The 13500-nt window shown below is 44.3% G+C and overlaps 1 protein-coding gene across 1 annotated transcript in view; it reads right to left on the bottom strand.

Moving 5' to 3' along the window:
* Positions 1-13500, bottom strand: part of gins2 (GINS complex subunit 2) — a 30344-nt gene that overhangs the window by 12994 nt on the left and 3850 nt on the right. Inside the window, exons 2-3 of the mRNA XM_072595904.1 lie at positions 9054-9168; positions 6592-6691 (exon numbers count right to left, since the gene is read on the bottom strand). Of these exons, the coding sequence (XP_072452005.1) occupies positions 6592-6691; positions 9054-9168 (215 nt within the window). The remainder of the gene's footprint in view (positions 1-6591; positions 6692-9053; positions 9169-13500) is intronic.

Here is a 13500-nt window from a genome sequence, read left to right on the forward strand (position 1 = left end):
GAATACATTGTGTTCTTCTTCCTCTTTTTGCAGTTCTGGTGTACTGCAGTGTGTTGTGGCCCTTTTGAACAGTGTCTTGATGCAACTTCTTTTTTGTGTGTTGGGGTGGTTGCTTTCGTAATTTAGGACTTGGTCTGTGTGTGTGGCTTTCCTGTAAACCTCTGTGGTGAATTCTCCGTTCGGTGTTCTCTGTACCATCACGTCTAGGAATGGGAGTTAGTTGTCCTTTTCTTCCTCTCTAGTGAATCGGATGCCTGTGAAATGTGGCATTGATGATCTGGTGTGTGTTCTCTATTTCTGTGTTTTTAATATTACAAAGGTGTCATCTACATATCTGACCGAGAGTTTGGGTTGAATTTGTGGTAAGACTGTTTGTTCTAACCTTTGCATTACCACTTCTGCTAAGAGTCCAGAGATGGGTGAGCCCATGGGTGTGCCGTTGATTTGTTCATATATTTGGTTGCTGAATGTGAAGTGTGGTGTGAGGCACAGGTCCAGTAGTTTGAGTATGCAGTCTTCGTTGATAGGTTCCCCATCTTGTTGTCTGTTCTGTATGTCCAGCAGGTTGGCTATTGTTTCTCTGGCTAGGGTTTTGACGATAGAGGTGAACAGTGCCGTTACATCGAGTGAGACCATAGTTTCTTCCTTGTCAATGTGTATAGTTCTGATGATGTTCAAGAATTCCTGTGTTGACTGTACAGAGTGTCTGGATCCGCTGATCAGGTGTTTCAGCTTCTGCTGCAGTTCTTTAGCCAGTTTGTGTGATGGTGTCCCTGGTGGTGATACTATGGGTCTGAGTGGGATGTCTGGTTTGTGCACTTTAGGTAGTCCATAGAATCTGGAGGTGTTGTTGCTTTCAGGTTTCATTCTCTGCAGGTCAAACCTGGTTATCTGTGCGTTTTTTTGTCAGTTCCTCAGTGTGTTGTTTATCCTGTTGGTGAGCTGTGAGTAGCCACACACACACAGATGACAAGCAACATGAGTTCGACTTGGACAACACTCCTATTATAGGACAAGCCAAACAGAGAACAGCCAGGGAATTCCTAGAAGCATGGCACTCATCCATAAGACCATAAGACATAGGAGCGGAAGTAAGGCCATTCGGCCCATCGAGTCCACTCCGCCATTCAATCATGGCTGATGGGCATTTCAACTCCACTTACCCACATTCTCCCCGTAGCCCTTAATTCCTTGTAACATCAAGAATTTATCATTTCTGCTTTGAAGACATTTAGCGTCCCAGCCTCCACTACACTCTGTGGCAATGAATTTCACAGGCCCACAACTCTCTGGCTGAAGAAATGTCTCCGCATCGCTGTTCTAAATTTACCCCCTCTAATTCTAAGGCTGTGTCCACGGGTCCAAGTCTCCTCGCCCAACGGAAACAATTTCCCGGCGTCCACCCTTTCCAAGCCATGTATTATCTTGTAAGTTTCTATTAGATCTCCCCTTAATTTTCTAAACTCCAATGAATACAATCCCAGGATCCTCAGCCATTCCTCATATGTTAGACCTACCATTCCAGGGATCATCAGTGTAAATCTCCGCTGGACACGCTCCAGTGCCAGTATGTCCTTCCTGAGGTGTGGGGACCAAAACTGGACACAGTACTCCAAATGGGGCCTAACCAGAGCTTTATAAAGTCTCAGTAACACAACAGTGCTTTTATATTCCAACCCTCTTGAGATAATTGACAACATTGCATTCGCTTTCTTAATCACGGACTCAACCTGCAAGTTTACCTTTACAGAATCCTCAACTAGCACTCCCAGATCCCGCTGTACTTTGGCTTTACGAATTTTCTCACTGTTTAGAAAGTAGTCCATGCTTCTATTCTTTTTTCCAAAGTGCAAGACCTCGCATTTGCTCACATTGAATTCCATCAGCCATTTTCTGGACCACTCTTCCAAACTGTCTAGATCCTTCTGCAGCCTCCCCACTTCCTCAGTACTACCTGCCTGTCCACCTAACTTTATATCATTGGCAAACTTTGCTAGATTGCCCCCAGTCCCTTCATCCAGATCATATATAATGTGAGCAGCTGTGGCCCCAACACTGAACCCTGTGGGACACCGCTTGTCACCGGCTGCCATTCCGAAAAAGAACCTTTTATCCCAACTCTCTGCCTTCTGTCAGACAGCCAATCCTCAATCCATACCAGTAGCTCACCTCGAACACCATGGGCCCTCACCTTGCTCAGCAGCCTCCCGTGTGGCACCTTATCAAAGGCCTTTTGGAAGTCTAGGTAGACCACATCCACTGGGTTTCCCTGGTCCAACCTACTTATCATCGCTTCAAAGAACTCCAACGGGTTTGTCAGTCACGACCTCTCCTTACTAAATCCATGTTGACTTGTTCTAATCCGACCCTGCTCTTCCAAGAATTTAGAAACCTCATCCTTAATGATGGATTCTAGAATTTTACCAACAACCGAGGTTAGGCTAATTAGCCTATAATTTTCCATCTTTTGCCTTGATTCTTTCTTGAACAAGGGGAATACAACAGCAATCTTCCAATCATCCGGGACTTTCCCTGACTCCAGTGACTTTTGAAAGATCTCAACCAACGCCTCCGTTACTTCCTCAGCCACCTCCCTCAGAACTCTAGGATGTAACCCATCAGGGCCAGGAGATTTATCAATTTTAAGACCTTTTAGCTTTTCTAGCACTTCTTCTTTTGTAATGGCAACCATACTCAACTCAGCCCCCTGACTTCCTTTAATTGTTGGGATATTACTCATGTCTTCCACTGTGAAGACTGATGCAAAGTACTTATTAAGTTCTCCTGCTATTTCCCCATCTCCCATCACTAGGCTTCCAGCATCAGTATGAAGTGGCTCAATGTCTACTCTTGCCTGTCGTTTGTTTCTTATGTATTGAAAGAAACTTTTACTATCATTTCTAATATTTCTGGCTAGCCTACCTTCATATTTCATCCTCTCCTTATTTCTCTCTTTGTTATCCTCTGTTTGTTTTTGTAGCCTTCCCAATCTTTTGATTTCCCAGTGCTCTTGGTCACTTTATAGGATCTCTCTTTTTCTTTGATAGATTTCCTGACTTCCTTTGTCAGCCATGGCTGTCTAATCCCTCCCCGGATAATCTTTCTTTTCTTGGGGATGAACCTCTGTACAGTGTCCTCAATTATACCCACAAACTCCTGCCATTTTTGCTCTACTGTCTTCCCTGCTAGGCTCTGCTTCCAGTCTATTTTCGTCAGTTCCTCTCTCATGCCCTCATAATTACCTTTATTTAACTGTAACACCATTACATCTGATTTTGCCTTCTCTCTTTCAAACTGCAGACTGAACTCTACCATATTATGATCGCTGCTTCCTAAGTGTGCCCTTACTTTAAGATTTTTTATGAAGTCTGGTTCATTACATAGCACTAGGTCCAGAATAGCCTGCTCCCTTGTGGGCTCCATGACCATCTGTTCCAAAAAGCCATCCTGTAAGCATTCCATGAATTCCCTTTCTTTGGATCCACTGGCAACATTATTTACCCAGTCCACCTGCATATTGAAGTGTCCCAAGATCACTGTGACCTTGCCTTTCTGACATGCCTTCTCTATTTCCCGGTACATGTTGCGCCCCTGGTCCTGGTCTGTACATAACTCCCACTATGGTTTTTTTGCCTTTGTGGTTCCTCAGTTCTACCCACACAGACTCCACATCATCCGACGCTATGTCATTCAGCGCCATAGATTTAATTTTGTTCTTAACTAACAAGACAACCCTGCCCCCTCTGCCCACCTCCCTGTCTTTTCGATAAGTTGAAAACCCTTGGATGTTTAACTGCCAGTCCTGACCCCCCTGTAATCAAGTCTCTGTGATGCCTACCACATCATAATCATTCACGATGATCTGTGCCATTAGTTCGTCTGCTTTGTTATGAATGCTACAAGTATTCAGGTAAAGTGCCTTAATGCTAACTTTCTTATCATTAGAGATATTGGAAAGTCACAAGATGTCTTAAGTTATCCTTCCCTTTTGCTGCATTTCCAGTCTGTATCAAATTTAAATCTGCCTGCACATATGCTATCCTGCCGCTTATTTTTCCATTTAACTCCATACTCCCTGTCGCTTTCACTTTCCCTTCCCCCCAACTCAGAAGTTTAAAGTCCTACTGACCACCCTATTTATCCTCTTCGCTAGAACATTGGTACCTGATCGGTTCAGGTGGAGACCGTCCCAACGGTACAGATCCCCCCGGTTCCAAAACTGATGCCAATGCCCCATGAAGTGGAATCCCTCTTTCCCACACCAATCTCTTAGCCAAGTGTTTACTTCCCTAATTTTCTTATCCCTATGCCAATTGGCACGTGGCTCAGGCAGTAATCGGAGATTATGATCCTTGAGGACCTGTACTTCAATTTCCTTCCTAGCGCTTGATAATCCCCAAACAGGTCCTCCACCCTAGCTTTGCCTATGTTGTTAGTCCCAACGTGGACCACAACAACTGGATCCTCCTCCTCCCGCTCCAATATCCTTTCAAGCCGGTCAGAGATGTCCCGAACCCTGGCACCGGGCAGGCAACACACCATGCAAGACTCCCAATCCGGCTTGCAAAGGATAATATCTGTCCCCCTAATTATAGAATCCCCTATAACAACTACTTGTCTTTTTGCTCCCCCCCTCTTGAATGGCCTTCTGCGCCATGGTGCTGTGGTCAAGCACATCGACCTGGACCCAATATACCGGCCACTGCAGCGGACAGCTGGAACTGACAACCGGAAGTGGCAGATACAAATCACTATAAATGCCGGAGGAAACATCACAGAAGCGCTTCACAGGAGGCTCCCAAGCACTGAGGATGTCACCTAGACAGGGGACGAAACGCCTGCAACACAAATTCCCAGCTCGGCGAACAGAACCACAACAACGAGCACCCGAGCTACAAATCTTCTCCCAAACTTTGCTTCATGGTGCATGGGAGCTGTATTCTAAATACAGGGCGACCCCATTTCCGCGGAATTGTTTTCTGCGGTTTTAGCTACCCGTGACCTGAACATATTAGAGAGAACCTTCCAGAACCAGGGACTGTGGGGTTGCTGGGAAGGTACATTTCCCATATCAAATGAACAGGTTCGCTCCTATCTGCTGTTTTGGGCTTCTGTAGTAGGTTGTGGAACGTATACCCCGTGGGTATGGGGGTGGGATTACTGTAGACATCAGTGTCTGAAAAGCATCAGTCCATATGTGCATGGGAATTTCTGAGTCATTTGCAATTGAAATCATTGAGTAGTCACAGGTGTACAAAGAATGGCTACCTTCCTAAAAGTAATTTGTAAAATAAAGTATGTGTACAGCATTAATCATGGCGGAAAGAGGGCAGCATAATGGTAATGTCACTGGATTAGTAACCAGAACCCCAGGCTAATGTTTTGGAGATAAATGAGTTTAAAAATCTTACCAAGGCAGATGGTAAAATTAGAATTCAATAAAAAGAAATCAAGAATTAAAAGCCAGACTAATGATGATCATGTAACCATTGTCAATTGCCATACAAATCCATCTGGTTTATTGATGTCCTTCAGGGAAGAAAATCTGTTATCCTTACTTGGTTTGGTCGACATACAACTCCAGAGCCACAGCAATGGCATAGCAAGCAACTCAGTTCAATGGTAATTAGCGACAGCCAACAAATACTGGCCTTGCCAGCAGTGCTCACATCCCATACAAGAATTAAAAAAAAGAAAATACACATCAAATCTCCCAAGCAAGAATATGCTTGGATATTCGTGGAGTTCGAGGCTTCAAACCTGCACAGTAAGGAAGGAAAGGTTCACCTTTAATCCTCTCTATTCGGCCTAGTTCCAGTCAAACTGCTCCTGTGCCTAAGTCAATGCAGCTTCAAATTGGCCATTGCAAGATATGCACAGCACCTCCTTGTTTGCCCTTTTAGCTTGGTTGGGATTCTGAGGGAATGAGGAGGAAAGGGCTATCTGAGCCACGGCTGGAGTCCCTGCTGACGTCAGTACTGGGGGTTGTGGGCAAATCAAAGTGTCAACTCATGTCCTATAGATTTGATGCAAGGTGAAGCCTACTTGGTCAACATACAAGAAAAGGGTCTTCAAGCTTTGCTGGCTATCAAATGCAAAGACTTTTACTGTTCCAGCTGTGGTTCACATTACACTTTAAGCAGTTTTAATCTATGAATCAAAACAATGGCAACATTCAATGTGGCTATGGTATTAATTTCAGCCCCACTCGATACTGACCTCAGTCAGCACTGTGGTACCACAATCAGCTGACTGAAGGAGAGAATTAAAAATAGCTAAAAATTCTAACAGCATGCTTGTATACATTTATCTTTGCACATACATGTCACTCTTATGCATTTGTGCCTGTGCAAATATGTGTGCTCGCATGAGGACAGATACCGCTGATCGCACCAGAATTGGTTCAGACATCAACCCATCATAATTAAGGTTGCCAACTCTCATTGCAAAGGGTGACACGCTGGGCAAGGATCAATGGGAAGAGACATTAGCAACCAAACTGAATTCCAACAACAAACTTAGATGTTCAGAAGGAGAACTCAAAAAGGAAAAAAGTACCATTTACATTTTCTGGATCTAGGAAGAACTTACTGTTTCAATAACAACTTAGTCAGTTCAATATAATGTGGGTTGGGCATCGGGGTGAAGGTTTCTTCTTTACGTTCCTGTTCCTTGATTTGTTCAAGTTTGTCTAAAAATAACAAAATGATTATATATTTGACTTGGTTGGATCGGATTTGATTTATTGTCACATGTACCTGAGTACAGTGAAAAGCTTTGTTTGCGAACAGTACAGGCACAGTAAGCAAAGTCATACAGATCATAGGGTGAAAGAAAACTTGGACATAGTGAGGCATACAGGTTATATCGCATAGGATTTGTGTTAGGTAGGATTAAAATGAACAAGGTCAACATTATCTTAAGTTAGAGACAGTCCATTCCTTAGTCTAATAACTGCAGGGAAGAAGCTGGTCTTGAACCTGTTTGTGCAAGTGTTCAAGCTTCTGTATCTTCTGCCTGAATGAAGAGGTTGTAGGAGAGCATTACCAGGGTGGGAGGGGTCTTTGATGTTGACAGCCTTTCTGCTGCAATGCTGTGTAAATGGAGTCCATGGATGGGAGGTTGGCTTCCATAATGGTCTGGGCTATGCACACAACCTTCTGTAGTTTCTCACAGTCCGTTGCTGTACCAGGCTGTTATGCACCCCAACAGTATGCCTTCAATGGCGCATCTGTAGAAGTTGAGGGTCCATATGGAAATGCCAAATTTCCTCATCCACTTTCAGAAGAAGAGGCATCATTGTGCCTTCTTGACCATCACACCTACGTGAGAAGTCCAGGACAGGTTGTCAGTTATCATCACTCTCAACCTCCACTCTGCTTATGTAGATGGGGATGTGTTCTTCTCCTTTCTTTCCGAAAGGAATGATCAGTTCTTCAGCTTTGCTGGCATTGAGTGAGAGGCTATTATCACTGCACCACAACACCAAGCCCGCGATCACCTTTCTATATTCTCACTCATCCTGGTTATGATGGTGGTGTTGTCAGCAAACGTTTGTTTGGGACTTGGCTACACAATTGCGAGCGTGCAAGGAGTACAGTAGGGGATTAAGAACGCATCTTGGGGAGCGCTAGTATTGAGTATTCTGGAGGAGGTACAGTTGTCGGTCTTCACTGATTGTGGTCTGTGGGTCAGGAAGCTGAGGATCCAGTTGCAGAAGGCGGAGCAGAGACCAAGGACTCAGTTTTGGATCAGTCTGGAGGGAATTATTGGAGCCGTAGTTGATGTGCAGGAATCTGACAGGTGTCCTTGTTGTCCAGATGTTCCAGAGATAAATGCAGGGCTAGGGAAATGGTGTCCACCGTGGACCTGTTACATCAGTGGGCAAATTACATGGGATCAAGGCAGGTTGGGAGACTAGAGTTAATGCGGGCCATGACCAGCTTCCCAAAGCACTTCATGATTATGGAGGTCAAAGCCATTGGGCAGTAGTAATTAAGGCACGTTGCATACGCTTTCTTAGGTACTGGGATAATGGTGGTCTTAGAGTCATAGAGATGTATAGCATATAAACAGACCCTTCAGTCCAAACCATCCATGCTGACCAGATATCTCAACCCAATCTGCCAGCACCCGGCCGATATCCCTTCAAACTCTTCCTATTCGAGCCAGTTCTGTATCCAAATGGCTAGTTCTCCCTATATTCTGTGAGATCCAACCTTGCTAACCTGCCTCCCATGGGAAACCCGATCAAACGCCTTACTGAGGTCCATATAGATCACATCTATCGCACTACCCTCAATCCTCTTTGTTACTTCTTCAAAAGACCTTCTCTAGGCAGCTGAGGACTTCAACCTCTCCCTCCTCCTACAAGCTGAAGGTGTCAGTAAATGCCTCTGCCAGTTAGTCCGCACAGGATCTAAGTATACAGCTGGGATTCTGTCCAGGCCCATTATTTCCCTTGGCTTGACTCCCAGGAAGACCAATGTGATAGCTACAGCAGTAACCAGTTTTCCAGAAGGTACAGCATTGGCAGTGGAACGTCTGTGGAAGTTCTGAAGACGTGAAGGTTGCTACTATATAAACAACAGCTTTCCTTTTCAAGGCTGCAGCATTTGAGAAGAGTGACTTTGGACTGAATAGCACATTGTCAAGTTGTTGATTCAGCCACAACCAACACTTACAAGGAGCAACTTCAAGGCATTTTTGTCAAGTGGCAGCCAGTCAACAGCAGAGCCAACCAATACCAAATGGGCAAAGCCTCCAACACCCTTCTTTTCACTAGGAAAATCACGAGTCACTGTAAATGGAGACAGCAGCATAAAGGGGAGAAACGCTTTCAGCAGAACACCCTGAGGGAATTATTCCCATAACAAGTGCCAGAACCACCTGGGGATTAACATGAATTTGGAAACGAGTCACCACCCTGGTAGTCACAGACTGAGACACCTGTGGAGGATTCTCCAACAGCTACAGCCCACCCCTTAAGCCAAATACACTGTAAACTTACACACAATACTCTACCTAAATCTCAACCACTCAAAATAACTCACCCACATCCATCCAATCCGGAACTACAATCCTGCATTTCTGTCGCTGTTTCAGATTAATAGCGAGCCAGACAGGTACATCGACTGGAAGCCCTGGATTGAATGGTCCCAAATCTCCCTGTATACAAAGGCCAGCAAAAGCAGAACAAAATCATATGGGCTTGGAAGGCAGCCATTCAGTCCATTGAGCTGGATTGGCTAGAGTTTACGGAAATCAAATTAATGCATAAAATTTAACATCACCTGAAGTGGATTAAGTATTCATTTATCTTTGCACTACTTTTGGAGCCTTGCAATATAATTGGCATATTTGCTTATAAGAAAAAAAGTACTTGTCAAAGTGATTAGATAGTCATTAAACATTTTAGGACATTTCAAAGACACAAATTAATACACTGCTTTTATACGTAAAAGCATGCACAAGTAATGATGACAAGGAAGAAACACCCAGAGGAAGTGGTGGAGACAGGTATAATTACAACATTCAAAAGGCCTCTGAATGCATATATGAACAAGAAGGTTTTAGATGGATATGGGCCAAATGCTGGCAAATAGGGAGGTCAGATTGGGATGTCTGGTTGGCCCAGAAGAGTTGAACCAAAGGATTCATGCTCTATGAGTCGATGTCATCTCAGAGCCCGAAGTGTAGGGGTGGGTAAGAGATATGGAAGGAGGTGCTCAGATCAAAAAGTTATTGAATTTGCTACTGAAGGCTGCAGGGTCCCCAAGTGGAAAATAAGATGTTTTTCTTCCAACTTGCATGAGCCTCCCTAGAGCACTGCAGCAGACATAACACAGAAAGGTTGGCCAGGGAACAGAATAGTGTATTGTAGTGGCTGGAATAACAACATGCCATTTTCCACTTGAGAAGCCTGCGAGCCTTCAGGACTCAACAGCCAGTTCAACAATTTTCGAACCTGAACACCTCCTAAACCATCTCCACAGCCCAGGCGGAGATGACATGGGCTGCTCTCAGCACAACCTACCTATTTTCATCTATTTGTGGTCCCCACTATCCACTTTTCTTTCACCCCGGCTTACCATTATTTGTCTCCTTTTGTGCCTAACTTTCAGTCTCTCTCTCTCTCCCTGGACTCTGTCTCCATCAATCCTCTCCCTTCTTTAGCCTCTCAACACACAGACACAGACACGCACTATCTTCAGAATATAGAACACTACAGCGCAGTACAGGCCCGTTGTGTTACGCCGACCTGTGGAACCAATCTGAAGCCCATCTAACCTACACTACTCCATTCTTGTCCATATGCCTATCCGATGACCATAAATGCCCTTAAAGTTGGCAAGCCTACTACTGTTGAAGGCAGTGCGTTCCACTCCCCTACTGAGTAAAGAAACTACCTCTCACATCTGACCTATATCTAACACCCCTCAATTTAAAGCTATGTCCCCTCGTGCAAGCCATCATCAGAGGAAAAAAGGCTCTCATTGTCCAACCTATCTAAACTTCTGATTATCTTATATGTTTCAATTAAGTCACCTCTCAACCTACTTCTTAATGAAAACTTATAAGCCATCTTTGACTAGCAGTTCTGAAGGTTCATCAGAATTGAAAAATTAACTCTGCTTTTCTCTCTCTCTCCACACTTTTGCCAGACCTCAGTTGTAGAAATGTACAACATGGAAACAGACCCTTTGGTCCAACTTTGGTCATAAAATCATGAGGGGCATGGATATGGTAAATAGACAAAGTTTTTTCCCTGGGGTGGGGAGTCCAGAACTAGAGGGCATAGGTTGAGGGCGAGAGGGGAAAGATATAAAAGGGACCTAAGGGGCAACTTTTTCACTGAGATGGTAATGCGTGTATGGAATGAGCTGTCAGAGGAGGTGATGGAGGCTGGTACAATTACAACATTTAAAAGGCATCTGAAAGGGTATGAGTAGGAAGGGTTTAGAGGGATATGGGCCAAGTGCTGGCAAATGGGATGAGGTTAGGTTAGGATATCTGGTCAGCATGGACAAGTTGAACTGAACGGTCTGTTTCTGTGCTGCATATCTCTATGATTTGCATTCTGGGTAATCCAAGATGGAAGATGGGAAAAATTTCTGGCTGTAAGAGCTGCTCCTTTTATTGAGGTATTTTAGGTGTTGGAGGTGATTTCCTTGAATTCCAGGAGCAGCAATTACTGTTTTATATGCTGTTGCATTGTTTTGGAACTTTGGGGAAAAGAAAAGTCAAAATAACAGCAGTTTAAAAGGGAGAAGATCAGACAAAGGAAGCACATGGTGAGGACAGTGCAAGAGAGAGAGAGAGAGAGAGAGAGAGAGAGAAAGAGAAAGAGAGAAAGGAATGAAAGGAAGAAGGGAAAGGTAGGAAAGGAAGATGGGAAAGGAAGGAAGACCTGCACAGTTACCGCCTTTGCTATTTGAATTCATGTATTGCTGGACATCGGAGTGCATCTGGGAAAATTAGCAAACAGTGAAATTCACAACTAATCTTGGAAGAACTGTTGGGCGAAGTTCACAGCACACAATCAGATAAGTTAATTGTTGTTTTAAGTCTGTCCAAGAGAAAGGCTGCAGTAGTAGGTACAGTGGATTCCTTGTTGATTATATGTTTTTGGAGATAAGTCTCTTGATTAAACTTAAAATATAAGCCATAGCTATTAATTTAACCTGGGGCAGTGTTTGTAGAGGAATAAGATGGTGCTATTTTCTGGGTCTGTAGATTGTGAAGGAGCAAAAATGGCCTTTGCAGTGATATGTACTTCTTGTCAGATGTGGGAGTTTAAAGAGAGTTTAAGGGTTACTGCGGATTATATCTGCCATAAATGCTGTTCGATGCGAATCTTATCAGACCGAGTGGATCAGTTGGAGAGACAGATAGAAGCGATGAGGAATTTGCAACAGCAACAGTATGTGATGGATGGCAGTTATAGGAAGGGGGGAAAAGTCTCAGATATAGTCCAGGAAGGGTAAGAGAGGTAGGCAGCTAGTGCAGGAGTCTTTTGTGGATACATCTATTTCAAACAGGTATGCTGTTTTGGAAAATGTAGGGGGTGATGGATTCTCAGGGGAACATAGCACAAACAGCCAGGTTTCTGGTATGGAGACTGGCTCTAATGCAACGAGGGGTACGTCAGCTTCCAAGAGATCAATTGTATTCGGGGATTCTGTAGTCAGAGGTACAGACAAACCTTTCTGTGGCCAGCAGAGAAAAAGCAGAATGGTGTGTTGTTTCCCTGGTGCCAGGATCAAGGATGTCTCAGAGAGGGTGCAGAGTGTTCTCACAGGGGAGAGGGGCCAGCAAGAGGTCATCGTCCACATTGGAACCAATGACAATGGAAGGGAAAAGGTTGAGACTCTGAAGGGAGATTACAGAGTTAGGTAGAAATTTAAAAAGGAGGTCTTAAGAGTAGTAATATCTGGATTACTCCAAGTGGTACGAACTAGTGAGGGCAGGAATAGGAGGATAGAGCAGATGAATGCATGACTGAGGAGTTGGTGCATGGGAGAAGGACTCACATTTTTGGATCATTGGAATCTCTTCTGGGGTAGAAGTGACTTGTACAAGAAGGACGAATTGCACCTAAATTGGAAGGGGACTAATATACTGGCAGGGAAATTTGCTCGAACTGCTGGGGAGGATTTAAACTGGTAGGGTGGGGGGGAACCCAGGGAGATAGTGAGGAAAGAGATCGATCGGAGAGTGGTACAGCTGAGAACAGAAATGAGTCAAACAGTCAGGGCAGGCAGGGACAAGGTAGGACTAATAAATAAAACTGCATTTATTTCAATGCAAGGGGCCTAACAGGGAAGGCAGATGAACTCATGCCATGATTAGGAACATGGGACTGGGATATCATAGCAATTACAGAAACGTGGCTCAGGGATGGGCAGGACTGGCAGCTGAATGTTCCAGGATACAAATGCCGAATGCCACAGGAAGGATGGACAGGGAGGCAAGAGAGGCGGGGGGGGGGGGGGGGGGAGATGGCATTTTTGATAAGGGATAGCATTAAAGCTGTGCTAAGGGAGGATATTCCCAGAAATACATCCAGGGAAGTCATTTGAGTGGAAGGGATAAATAGGAAAGGGATGATCACCTTATTGGGATTGTATTACAGACCCCACAATAGTCAGAGGGAAATTGAGAAACAAACTTGTAAGGAGATCTCAGCTATCTGCAAGAATAATAGGGTAGTTATGGTAGGGGATTTTAGCTTTCCAAACATAGACTGGGACTGCCATAGTGTTAAAGGTTTAGATGGAGGTGAATTTTTTAAGTGTGTACAAGACAATTTTCTGATTCAGTATGTGGATGTACCTACTAGAGAAGGTGCAAAACTTGACCTACTCTTGGGGAAATAAGGCAGGGCAGGTGACTGAGGTGTCAGTGGGGGAGCACTTTGGGGCCAGTGACCATAATTCTATTCTATTTAAAATAGTGATGGAAAAGGATAGACCAGATCTAAAAGTTGAAGTTCTAAAT

Source organism: Chiloscyllium punctatum, chromosome 26 (assembly GCF_047496795.1).
Source record: "Chiloscyllium punctatum isolate Juve2018m chromosome 26, sChiPun1.3, whole genome shotgun sequence".
Lineage (NCBI taxonomy): Eukaryota > Metazoa > Chordata > Chondrichthyes > Orectolobiformes > Hemiscylliidae > Chiloscyllium > Chiloscyllium punctatum.